This window comes from Gouania willdenowi, chromosome 1 (assembly GCF_900634775.1).
Source record: "Gouania willdenowi chromosome 1, fGouWil2.1, whole genome shotgun sequence".
Taxonomy (NCBI): domain Eukaryota; kingdom Metazoa; phylum Chordata; class Actinopteri; order Blenniiformes; family Gobiesocidae; genus Gouania; species Gouania willdenowi.
Window position 1 is genome coordinate 25,599,733 of NC_041044.1, and position 14,043 is coordinate 25,613,775.

At 36.6% G+C, this 14,043-nt stretch overlaps 1 protein-coding gene across 6 annotated transcripts in view; it reads left to right on the forward strand.

The window, feature by feature from the left end:
• septin9b (septin 9b) overlaps positions 1–13,757 on the forward strand; it is a 77,288-nt gene extending 63,531 nt beyond the window's left edge. For all 6 annotated transcript variants that reach the window (XM_028475450.1, XM_028475366.1, XM_028475331.1 and 3 more), the window contains 5 exons: positions 4,656–4,773; positions 6,365–6,460; positions 6,580–6,676; positions 9,845–9,896; positions 12,000–13,757. In XM_028475450.1, coding sequence (XP_028331251.1) covers positions 4,656–4,773; positions 6,365–6,460; positions 6,580–6,676; positions 9,845–9,896; positions 12,000–12,216 — 580 coding nt within the window. In that variant the 3' untranslated portion in view covers positions 12,217–13,757. The remainder of the gene's footprint in view (positions 1–4,655; positions 4,774–6,364; positions 6,461–6,579; positions 6,677–9,844; positions 9,897–11,999) is intronic.
• Positions 13,758–14,043: the final 286 nt, after the last annotated feature.

Consider the following 14,043-nt stretch of genomic DNA (forward strand, 5'->3'; position numbering starts at 1 on the left):
AAAGATGCTGTAACAAAGCTGGAGTCAGGACTGCTATCATAGTTTTGTGTTGGAAGAAAATTTTGACACCTTTTTTCTCCCTCGATTAGCATCTATGTGTACGCACGCTAAACATTCACTGTTTATCACTGGTCTTTGATCACAGTGGCAGAGCCTTTCACTCATGCTTTATATCTCCCTTTCCCACTGACTTAACAGTTCTCCACTCAGAAGTTGTTTCTATGAGTGAGGAATGACGGACGGTTTGACAGACCCTCTCATCATCATCTGCTCGTGGCGCCACATGTTTGTAGGCGTGCATGTGCGCGCACCAGTGAGCACGCTAACTCCGTTCATCCGACGGTGATGATGCTCCAGATGTGCTTTTGTCTTCCTCTCTTGTTAGACAGTTTTGTGTTCATCACTTTTGTTTTTGCTTAAAGTGGAGTGACAACTAGAGAGAAGACATATGTGCTTTTCCAAGAAATTGTGAAAAAGTGAAACTGAAGCTTTTATTTTGAAGCAGCCATCATATGAGAGGAGAACAGGGAAACATCTGTCATGGTCACTGTTGTGGACTGGTGTACTGTAGTACTAATCCTACACTGTATTTTTCCTCTTAAACTAAAGGACCTTTAATTGGCTGCCTCTGAGGTGGAATCCCATGTGTTCGCTTCTGGTTCTGGCACGTGTGGAGTTTTTCCACTGGTTTACTCACACGATCCAAAGGATGGACTGACAGCCTGTGTAGGATGTGTCCCAATGTCATGAGCTTTGGCGTCTATTGACTTTGAACAAGATGAGATCGATACAAGATAGAATTCAGATCAAATTTATTTCCTAACTTTGTTAACTTTAAGGTGGTCGATGCAAGCACAGGAAATATAAAGGCCAAAAGAGCTTTAGTTATTTTTCTTACCACCTCCGCAAATTATTTCACAATAGCTAGGTATTTTTTTATTTGTTTGTTTTCCTTTCAGAAGGATTACGTTAAAAAGTACTTGATGCCTTTTGACCTTTTTTTTTTTAATTTATTTATTTTTACCAAAGATAGACCTTGCGTCATTGGAAGATTCAATTACAGTTTTGATGGGGAACTGCATCATTATATTGATTCCAGCTAAAAAATAAAAAATATATCACTATCCTTCATCAATAGCAAAATTCATAAAGTTCATATCTCTGTTCACAATTGACTGATCTTCATGAAATTTGACTGTGATGTAGGGTTGGTGATTCCACATTTCATTGCAATTTTGTGCTCATACATTTGCACCTACTGTGTCATGATTCATGAGGATAGAAATTTCTTCCAAGCATTTAAAATGTGAATGATCATGGTACAATGATCAGGATCATTGATCCAGATAACTGCCAATATCTGGCAAAGATCAGATTTGGCGCTTGGCGGAGGTTTGCACTCTCTGACTGCTCTTGTTTAATTTGTTTCAGTTGAATTATTTCTCTAGTTTTTCATAGTGTTCAAAATTAAATCATTGAAATCAAATTTTTAGATTATTTTCCATAAGTTTTTAGATTTTTTTTTTTGTGTAAAACCTAAAAGCAAGGAATCGGCCAATAAAGGAAGAAGTATTCATTGCTTGTGCATCACTAAACATATTCATCATGTCAAAAGTTATAAAACGCCTCTGTAATGTGACCTGCCAGAATGTTATGCCAGTCTGTGCTCCTGTAATTTTCAATTATAGATGATATGCAGTTTTGTTTGAACCACTGTAAACTGTTGGGTTTTTTAAGCCAGAGGCAATTTGCACGTAATTTGCTTGAAAGTTGTCTGTGGTTTGATCAGTGGAGCCGTGCTCGGTGGAGCAGAGCCCATACATCAGCTGCTGTTTCTGATAATTGCAGATTCACTCTCTTCCTCCTCGCCAGTCTTGTTGCATGCCTCTTAAATGTCTTCTTGGAAAACAAGGAAGTCTGCACTGTGATTCTCATCAAGTCAGCCACAGTTTCTGGTCTATTAGGAAGTGAACTAGTGGTGTTTGCTGCATGCTTGGATGCCTTCTCCATATTTCATTTAACCTCAGATTTTACAGCTATGTTAGAATTTGTACACACACAACTGCATATCGGTGTGTGACTGCAACGCTACAATGTTCATTTTACATGTATTTGTTCTCCATAGGTCCCTGTGAAAGGGTGCATGCGTTAACATGAAAGTGTGCTTGTACGCCCAGTCATGCATGTGATGCAGCACGCATGCCTGTTTTGTATCTTCTTGCCTGCGGCTTTATCCTCTTCTCTTTGATGTGCTACAATCCTTCATTTCTCCATTTATATTTCACATGACATTTGTCTCCCGAGTATTTGACGCATCACTTCCTCTGCATCATTCATAACTGTTCTTTACCTTTGGGATGCTGTCTCTCCCTTTTGCTCGACGCCCCTCATGCTGACCAGTGTTTTGTCCTAGTTAGACGGTGACATGTGTGTCAGTTGTTGTGAAAAACAAGGCAGACCTTTAACTGCTGCTGCCCTCTGGGCCTTTTTACCAGACTGGCAGTGATTGGCTGACGCTAATTGGAGAGTAGAGCAGGCGGTGTGAAGCATTTCTGTCTGGAGGAACAACCACAGGCAGCAGGAAGCAAAAAACTTAGTGTGAATCAACAACAAAACAGCTCTTTGATAAATGAATGAGAGGAGTTTAGCTTTTGGCCCTGTTCACACGACAACGTTTTGCTTCTGTTTACGTTTTTGTTTCACCAAAACTTCCGCATTCGCACGGCAACGTTTTCAAAACAATTACCATTTACATGAGACCACAGGAAGCATAGAAAACGATGTACTTTACATGCCCGGCCAATAGCTGGCGGTATGGTTTTGCAATGAACCAAAATAAGCAAACACAAGCAAGTGTGTTCACGCACATCACTCTTTGGATTTAAACCACATTTCTTCATCAATGCTTGGATCAGTGCAGGTGTTTTTCACGCCTGCACCAGATTCTGACAACAATCACAGGGCCTATATTTAGTCGCTTCTATACCAGCTTTAAATAAATGGGTTTCAGTGACCATGAAAGGTTACATTTCTGTTATTTCTGTAACTGTGAGGTACTGGAGAAATGTACTGTACTGTATAGCCTGAAGGGCTTCCAGTAAGAAAAGCACTTCTAATATACGACACGTTCGCAATTTCACTTTAGAGGGTAAGATAATGAAAGAAAACTAGCAGAAACTTAAAAAGGTAGGAAATGTTTAAGTTTCAACTTGAAACTTTATTTCTTTTAATTTATGCATTTTTTTTTCATTTTCATTACATTTAATAGAAAATTGTAGTTTATTTTTTTTTTTACTAGCTACTAACAAACAACTTTTAACCAATCGTAAATCATGGAACATTTGTAAAATGTAACAATTACAAAAATCCACCTTGTGTTTTAAATTACATCTTATATAAATCATATTATATATGACACTGACCATACTTCAGATCTGCAACACTTAATGTGTCACAATGTTTCAGTGAAAATAAACATTTAAAGATGGTTAATTTAATATTAAAACTTTATCAGCAGTATTTAACTCTACAAAGTACTAACTACTTTTTTTCTGTATTTATCTTTTTTTTTTTTTTTTTTTTTTTTTTTTTTTTTTCTGTATTTATCTTTTTGAGTTTGAATCCTGGAAAGTAAATCAGATTTTAGCCCCTCACATGGTCCATGCGGGCGACCTGGTGCCTGCGGGCACTGTGTTGGTGACCCCTTGTTTAGGCCTTTTGACTGAATCACATTATATCATAACTGTGTAGACCAGGACTGCCCTCTATTGGCTGCTCTTTGTCATTACATCTTCAAACTAGAAAACCAGTTTTTTCACTCAAATAATAATAGAGAAATTAAAGAATAACGACAAAGATTATATTTGATCATTTATTAAAGAGCTTTTGATTTATTAACAGTACAGAAAAGTAGATTCCGTTGACTCGTGGTTTGATTAAATTTAACAACATTAATTTGAATATTGCTTTATTCATCTATTATATTGCCTTACCTGGCCTATTGCTCAGAAAGCTGGGGTAATACATGTAAAACATAGATTCATTAATCAAATTACAAAAGACATCACTACTAACAAACTGTTTAAAAAATCTAAAACAATAAAACTTATGGATTTATTAAAGTTAAAAGATTAAGACATGTTATTCAGAGTAAGAAATAAAAGCCTTCCTTTGGGTATTATATCACTTTTCAAACAAAGAGAAGGAAAGTATAGTTTAAGAGGGGTTCATATTTTTGAACAAAGTAAATTTAGAACAAATGTTAAAAGATGTTTCTGTTTATGGTGTTAAAGTTTGGAATGATCTCAAGGATCACTTTAAATCAATCAGTTCACTATCTATGTTCAAATATTCTTTAAAAAATGAAATATTTTGTACCTATTGAAACACAAGTTGATAAGCTGATGAATAGTGCTGTTATTGAGTTTCTAATGTTTTTTTATATGTTGCTGTTTGATAATCAGTTACTGCTTTAACTCATTCTATTTTTGGTCATTAAAGTTAATGTTTATTCTTTGTATTGCATTGTATATGTTGGATTACAGCCGAGAACAAACCATTATCAATTAATCAAAACATGACATATCCTGACAGCCATAAATGTGTACAGCACAGTCTTTCATTTTTGTTTGTTTGTTTGTTTTTGACTATGTCAGCCTGCGTCCCCTGGACTTGGAGTTCATGAGGCGTCTCAGTAAAGTGGTCAACATCGTCCCCGTCATTGCCAAGGCCGACACCCTCACCCTGGAGGAGAGGGACCACTTCAAACAGACAGTGAGTCGCACTTTGCTTACATTCTCCATTTTATACACTAAAGACAATGATAATGTTTGGCTGTCACCTGAGTGTGTTTGTGGAGGAGGTTTCTGTGTCCTGACATCAGGCATATCCCATACTTAATACTTTTATTCTTGTATTTCTCACACAATACATTAACCACTGTGTAGTGAACCCTGCTAATAAAAACTGCATGTTAATCTTCACTTCTCTGTTGGTTGTTATTACCCTGAAGTTGTGAGAATATTACACATTTCTGAAAGTCTTACTCAGTCTTCAGCATTTAAATACTGTTTTTTCTCAGTAAAGTTTTTCAAAGCCACGACTCTAAAGGTTAATATTCCCTAATGTGAAACCGTTCCTAGTGCAAGCCAAATATATCATCATCATCTCAATTGTTGTCCAATATTCATTATTATGAGATGTTATTTCTGTGTTTAATTCTTTATTTTTTGTAGTAACTGTAACTGTGTATGACCTCTTTACACTTTCCATCAACACAAATGTTATCATCCTCATGTTTTTGGATGGATTAGAACAATTAGACTGGTAGATTTGTCACCATTTACAACACTTTTCTAGTTCCTTTTCTTTTGAAATAGTTCTCATCAAACCAAAGTAGTGCATGATCAAAAGCATATACTGTACAGTGTGTTAATCAGTCAGCTTTGTACCTTTCTTTCCTCTTTATTTCACATTACACTTTTTTTGCCAGAAGCAAGGTTGCTCAGATCTTGAAGGGTTACTGAAGATATTGCCTTGTTTTTAATATGAAAAATGTTATCCACCATAAAATGGAATATTAACCCTTCCCATGTGATAATTTGTATTGAAACTCAACAGCAGCACTGCAGGTCTATGCTTTAGCACACTGACTTGGAGGATTAACCTGTCACATTCTTACAAGACAGACAGAGATAATCCTCAACCGTAACCTCACAACCTTCAACTTCTTATCTTGGTTTGTCTGCCTCCGTAGCTTTTAAAAGGTCTCCGTGGATTCTCTGTCAGTGTTAGATGATTTTCAGAGCACGACTCAGTGCAGTATGTTAGCTATTCCCCATCATCGTACAAAGGTAGTTGTAGCGAGATTCATTTTGTGTTCTTTTTGAACAGTATGATAAGTTTAGGTTTTGTTTATTCAGACAAGGTTTTTCAGGAAATGTTTATCTCCAGACATGTTTTGACTGTGAACTGCCAGTCTTTGTCAGAGGAGTTCGGCTGATCGCCTTTGATGGTTCCTTTGAAGTTTCGCTTGACTACCATGTAATAGTTTCAGCGAGATTCATTTTTCGGTTGAGGTTTCCTTTATTCAGACAAGATTTTCCAGGAAATTTTTATAAATTTTCTCAGTTATGTCACAACAAGAGCCGTACAGAAGCCCTGGGCGTCTGAGTCCACAACAGATGTGGGTTTATGGGCCACTAATGGAGGTGGAATCACATGCCCCACAGACCCTGGGATGTAGAATACACTGTGCACTAGTGTTTATCCTGCTATAAAGAAGCAAAGTGACATAAGAGTGTATTTTATCTGTTGTAAAATATTTTGTGTTAATTTCCTTTTTTTGGTTTGTTTGTCTGTGAAGATCAGGGAAGAGCTGCGAGCCAATGGGATTGACGTTTACCCTCAGAAAGAATTTGACGAGGATTCAGACGACAGGATGATTAATGACAAAATCAGGGTACATTCATTTTTCTATCTTTCCTCTGTGTCTTAACGTTACACGTTTTGCAATAAAATGCCATTATTCCAATTTACAAAACCACTCAACCATTGGATATTTCTGTGTGCGCTCAACAGGAGATGATCCCATTTGCGGTTGTAGGCAGCGACCAGGAGTACCAGGTGAACGGCAAGAGGATTCTTGGAAGGAAGACAAAATGGGGAACAATAGAAGGTAGGTATCTAACAAATGGACTGCAGAACAAGAAGCATCATTTAGAGTTTTGTGTTCATTCTTCCTTTTTAATGAAAGAGCAGCCACATTGAAATTAAGCTGCTAGGGACAACAGGCAACCATTTCCTTACAAAAATGTTTATCTTTTTACTCAAAAACCATGTTATGTTGTCCATCTGTGCACCAAAAAGACACGCAAACTGGTCTGTTATTGTATGTTCAACATCTGGCAATTGAGCTTCAACGTCTGTTGTTTAAAGAGTAACTAAATCCCTGCTTTCTCCTGACCTGCCACTAGGAGGGAAATTCCCAAAATGCCTTGATTATAGGCGGGCTCATGGAGAAGTTAAGACACGCCCAGTTTATACTATAAAACAGGGGTGTCCAATTCCGGTCCTCGAGGGCCACTATCCAGCATGTTTTAGATGTTTCCCTCTTTCAACACACCTGAGTCAAATGATCAACTCCTCATCCAGCTCTGCAGAAGCCTGATAACGATCCTAATCATTTGAATCAGGTGTGTTGGAAGAGGGAAACATCTAAAACATGCTGGATAGTGGCCCTCGAGGACCGGAATTGGACACCCCTGCTATAAAATCTCCAATGAACAATCTATGCTATGTTAACTAGCTACTCATTACTGCTGCCGGCCTGGCCGATCTTCGGGCCCGGAGTGGCGCCTGGGATCTTGCACAAACAATGGTCATGGATGCACTGGTATGCCTTGGGCTGTGGGATAAACTTGTACTGGGCTTAATCTTAGACATGTTGATTCCAAATGCCAGTCTTAGGTATTACCACTCACTCCTTCCCTCTGGTCACAGCCACCACCATTATACTTAAACTGGATGCTGTGTCACCCGCTTCATTTTCTCCACACTTGTCACCAGATTGACTGAACTGATTACACAACACAATAAGCACAACTATAACGTCACAGCTCACTCTCACCATGAAACAGTCATCTCTTACCCATCCCTTGCATTTCCTACCCTGACTTCCTCTTCCCTGTTCCCTTCCCCGTCACCTTGTTGTAACACTTCCCTCTCTTTTAATATCCTCCCTTTAATAAAGTGTTCCTTACCCTTCCTTAGGAAGGGCTGGCGATGGTCACAATTATGCAATAAAATCAATTGAATTATTTAGTTTTTTGGCTGGGCTACCGGACCCAAACGCCACTCACGTTGTTCTTGTTTTCTTCTTCTAGTTCTTCTTCTTGTGTACACTAGTTAAAATCGCTACTCCTCTGTTATTTGTGAATGGATCGGGCTGAAATTTGGTATATAGTTCATGTTAGATCGGAATGCAGTTTGGTATGAGCAGTCTTTGAATGAATATGAGACGCATGGGGCCTGATGGCCCACTTCCCTTTTCCGGTAATTTCTAAATTCATCGGAACATAGTCGTGTGATATATCGTTTCAAAGGTAGTTCACCGTAGATTAAGATTATGCCTAGCATAATTTCACGATTGGCTCGAGGGCCCACTTCCCTTTTCCGATAATTTATAAATTCATCGGAACATAATTGTGTGATACATTGTTTCAAAGGCAATTCGACATAGATTAAGATTTTACGTTGCACAATTTGATTTGTTTTACTCGGTGGAACCGAGTTATTTGACTGAATTCTCGGGAACGTTGTACGTGCTAGTCGGCGCAGAGATGTTCTGCGGGCCCGGCCATAGTTCATCTGAACTTGTTTATAAAAAGGTGGGGCTAATGGTACTTGTTTGCAATGCAAGATGGTTCCAAAATGTCACATGATCTTGTTCTCAACAAATAGCAAAAATCTATCATAATAGCCGGGTTTTCCACCCATAGAGGGCAGTAACTCTGACATTTTACAACTAAATATGCCAAATTGAAATACTTTGACTAAAATGTGGAGTTGGACCAGGATCAGTCAACAGCACCACTTCATACCCAAATACATTTGTATTCAGCAGAAAAAAGTGGTTTTGCGGTTTAGTTACTCTTTAAATACAAAGTGTGAAGTGATTTAAACGGACTGTCGGCTTTGTTTGAGACACAAAACATACATACACTGTGATGCAGTTTACATTTTTTTGTGCGTAAGCAGGCCAATGTCCTTAAAACAAAAAGTGAGAAGACGTCTAGATGAGCAGGCCATGAAAGGACAAAAGTAGAGCCTTGTAAAGGAGCCTGAACACTGTCATCCTGTCAGGCCACCTTTTAAACACAGTGTCTTATTAATGTAGTTATTTACATGAACTTATTCACTCTGACTTTTTGAGAGTTTAGAAACAAGGGTAAGGACATTGTTGCCAGATTGGATGGTTTCCTGACTTTTTTTTAGCCTGATTTTCTGGCCAAAAGGTAATTAAAGGCAGTTGAATAGCTATTGTATTATTCAGGGGAAAACCTTAATGGGCAATTTTAGGGTCAGGAAGTAGTCAACTGTGTCTGGCAATTTTATTCGTTTTATAAATGGATGGAATTAAATATGAATAATTTGGAAGTAAGGCATGCAAGGAATTGGACAGGAAATGATCAATCAGAGGAGAAACCAGCCGTTAAATCTATGTACATTACGAGAACAGTGAAAAATCAGTTTGTGTTTTAGAGGAAAAGTCTAAAACTACAGTCAGATTTACATAAGGACGCTTCAATGCCACCCCAGCAGTTAAAAGTACACTTATGCAGTGAAGCTCTTTACAAGTTAAAAGCGTTTTCCTTTGTTGCCACTAATCAGCGCTCACAGACTCAGCACTTATTTAACTTCTCTCCTTTCAAAGATAATTTAATTTCCTGCTTTGGATTTCAAAGCTTTACATAAATAACGCCCTGCATTATTTCATTTTCACCTTTTGACATAATGTGTAATTCAAACATGCGTCGGTCCGCCCCACTGGAGGAGGAAGCAGCTTGTCATGGGGAGTTTAAGATGCCGTGCTTAAATTCTCCGATCCCACTGCACAAAGAAAATGAATTGTATTAAATTACCTCAGTGTGGGAGAAAGTGTGTTAATCTGACCTTGGGGAAATTTTGATTAGAGCAACATTGACACCTTGTGGACATTTAAGAAATAGCAGACAAGCTGAACCCTCAGGCAATGTGGGGGAAATGTTTGATATTTGTCTCTCTGAACATTTTATTTAAGCATTTTGTCTTTCACTTTTAACCTTTTTATTTTCTCTCTTTGCAGTGGAGAACATTGGACACTGTGAGTTTGCTTACCTGAGGGATCTGCTTATCAGGTAAGTCTTCATTACAGCCCTGTGGGTTTAAAAGGCTTTAAAGATAAATGAACACTAAAGGGTTAGAATAATCAAACTCCTTTTCACCACTTCTTAGAGTATCTGGCAGCTGCCACTGTCCTAAAAAATAATAATAAATAAATAAAAATCTGTTTACATATGTATATATACTTATTATTTTATTTTATTCATTATTATTATTTTTATTTTAATATTTTCAACTTAACTTTAGCATAAGCACTTGGCACCTAATCATTCAATTGCACCTTGTTATTCAGTTTACCTTATAACCGCCTTGTTTTCTGCTTGTGTGTATATTTATTATTATTAGTGCTGCTTTAATTCTTATTTATTTTTTAATATGCCGCTCTTTGCGTTTCTAATTACCCCTCGGGGATAAATAAGGTTTTTTCTGATCATTAAATGTCCTGCAATGAAGTGAGGAACCTTGATAGAAAAATAAAAATCGCTGAAATAATCCAATCAAACAGCAGGAGGTTTGTTTACTTCAGATGATTTGGTGCCTTTAAAGAAAAAAACCCACTGCTGTAAATGTGCTTTTTCACATTTGTTCATTTGTTGTTTCTGACTTTAGGTGTAAAATAAATAAATGTTATGTAAAATATTCTGTATTCATGTTAGTAGTAAGAAAAAGGAAGGGTTGAGGTCGATCACATTTTTAAATTACAATTCCATTTTCAATTATCCATGTTCATTTACAACTCAATTATCATATGGTGATCAGCATTTTTTACAATTACAATTATTATCTTTCCCCTGAAATTCAATTACAATTATGTTCTCAATTACAATTAATCACAATTAATGAGCCCTTAATTAAAAATAAATAATAAAAAACATGAAACGTAATCTTCTACTTGTGTTAGCTTTCTGTTGGCATGTCTTATGACAACAGGTCAGTTTTGATCTATGTCCTAAATCAACTGTAAAATACGCTAAAGAATATGATCTATAATCTAATTTGTTCTCTTGGTTTCCTTGTTAGGCTTTCTTATCCATGATAATATTTGTGTTAATATTTTTGGTGTGTGTGAGCCTTTTTTCTGTCAGTATACCCTTAGATTTTAATTTATTTTAAAATGGTCAAATGATCTTGAAGAGAACTGACAGGTAGTGGGAAAACTTGATATGAAACATAATTTATTAATTGTTAACTATGTATGTGTAAACCATAGCACTGTAACATGGATCCACAGGTTTGTGTTTAATTAAATAGTAATGGACAGTTTTTATAGAGTTTTCATGCCAGTCAAGGATCTGAACTCAATTACAATTCAATTATGATTACAACAGCAACAGATTTGTATTATAATTGCATATAATAATTATGATCACACAATAATTGTAATTAAATATTAATTATGCCATCACAATTATAATTGACCCCAATTATGTTTTCAATGACCCATGTTCAATTACAATAGTGACCAGCATTTTTTCCAATTACAATTAAATTAAAATATTTTTTTATCCTCAAAGTCAATTACAATTACATTCTCAATTACCAAAATTCAATTAAAATTAATCACAATGACTGAGCCTGAAATAAATCACCTAATAAAAGCTAACTTTTCTCTTGTGTTAGCTTTCTGTTAGCATCTCTTATGATAACGGGTCCTAAATCAACTGTGAAATACACTAATAATAAATATCTATCATCTCATTTCTTTCTTATCTATTGGTTTCCTTGTTAGGCTTCCTAATCAATGAAAATATAGGTTTTAATAATTTTGATGTGGGCGTCTGAGCCTTTTTTGCCTCTGTATACCCCTCAATTTCACCTTTTTTTAAAAATGGTAAAATGTGGGAAAGCTTGATATGAAACATAATTTTTAACTACTTATGTGTAGAACTGTAACAGGGTTCCCCAGTTTTGCGTTCAATTACAATTGACAGTTTTTATAGAATTTTCTTGTCATTACAATTACAAAATCAATTACAATAGGTTCCTTTGTCCCGATCTGGCACTTCGGACCCTAATTATCTTACCTCAATTACAATTTACATATGATTACGACAGCAACCATTTTTTTAAAATGACAATTATAATTTATAACCCTGACTGCTCCGCTTGTCTTTCAGGACTCACATGCAGAACATCAAAGACATCACTGGCAGCATCCACTATGAGACATATCGCGTCCGTCGGTTAAACGAATCCAACATCCTTTTCACGGCTCACCCACCAGAGCATCCTACTGCTCAGCCAAAGGCCAACGGTCAGACGGAGCCTCAGCTCGGGGTACCACAGGCCAATGGAGTGGCCGCTCAGCACCAAGTCATGTCCCACGAGATGTAGACCAACCATCGCCTGCCATTGTCCAATATCAGAACACAGCCAGGGACTAAACAATCTCAGACATACAATCTGTTTACATGTACCAACCCTCATTGTGGTGATTGGGAAGAAGATCTAAACTCAAACTTTTAATTTATGGTTGTGTGGCACAGTCCAGGTCTCCTATAAAAGAAAGCCTCACATTTAAATTATTAAAGAGTGTCCATGTGTTTTTAGTTTGAAATCCTGATTTAGAAAATCTTCTTTATAAACCACACACACGCCAACCTGCTCCCACATGCAACTCATTTCAGATTAAAGCCAGTTCAAACAAAACAATCAGAGGAGATTGTTTCACAGATCTATGCAAGTTGCTGCCCTCACTGTAGATCCACAGCTTTTGTTGTAACATTAGTTCCAGTATCACCGTGAGTAAAACTCCAGTAGGAAGCCATACCAATAGAATAAATAGATGTTTGTAACTGACCCAAACAGATTATAATCCCTGTGTTTGCGTAAAGGCATGAGTCAAGGAGATAAATGAGATGCATGATAAATAGTATTGTATCGTTAAGGTCAGGTAGGGATAGTTTTCATTTCTCGTCTTTGTAGAACATAAAGATAACATTGACGTCTCTGTGCTGTGAAACTGATGGAAAGTGTGGGACTGAATGAATCTTTTTATTTGTAGATCTTATTAAAATGTGTTATTGCTCCTTTCTCCCCCCAAATCACACTTTGTCTCTTTTCCTGTAAAGCCAGTGCTGTGGAATACAGTCATATGTTGCATTTTAGATGTACTGTTGTGTTTTAATTGCTGGCGTTCTGATGTTATTTTATGAGGTGAGAATTTGGTTCCACGCCGCTGTTTTGTCCTTTATCTGATCAAATACAACTGGGTTTCTTGTCCTTGAGAGAAGCACATACATTATACAGTATATAGGTGATTTAACCAAGGTATTTATGTGTATGTTTATAGTAATCAGTTAGCTCCATTTACGTCCTAGTTATTACCTACCTGAAGTCCATTGCCGATCTTAAACCGGGACCATTGTTAAACTGTATTTTTTCTTTTCCATATGTTGTACCCTGTGAAACTGCACTATATCCAGCAATACCGACTTTATCTGATAGCACAGTGCAGAAAGTTTTAGTATTTACAGCCTCTGTGTTGGTGAACAGTGACATTTACATTATGAGCGCTAGTGATTAAGAAAGACTTTCTGCAACGACTGAAGATTTTGTGCCTGAATACTAAAAATCTACATCCATTGACTTATTTAATGTCATCGTAATCCAAAAATGTGTTTGCATTCATACTTAATCACACTTTACTACATTCAAATACGTCCTAAGGTGGTCAACATTGTTGAATCGGATTAGTTTCCGAATACTGATCATTTCAAAGAAAGCACAGTTGTTTCATATGCAGAGGAAGTCGTTGGGTTACACCTTCTTTACTGATGTATAGTTCTTGTGTAATTTGTCATTGAATATTAGATCATGGTTTTATCTTTGATTTGCTATCTTGAAGAATAAATATTGATATTTTTATTGTTTAATGTTTGTTTTCATTTTATTTGTGACTGTCAGGTGGGGAAACAAAAATGTAATGTTATGTATGGAAATTGATTAGGATAAATCAGAGTTAGCTTATTCATTCATTACAACTACATTTGATACAAACCAACAAACACGTTTATTGGTAAAATATAAGTTTAACAGCTTGAAGTGCGAAAACACTATTTGGGGGTGTAGAAAATGTAAAAGCTGCACATCACAGTATTAAAAATCATATATATATATATATATGTATATGTGTACAGAAAGTATTCACACCCCTTTACA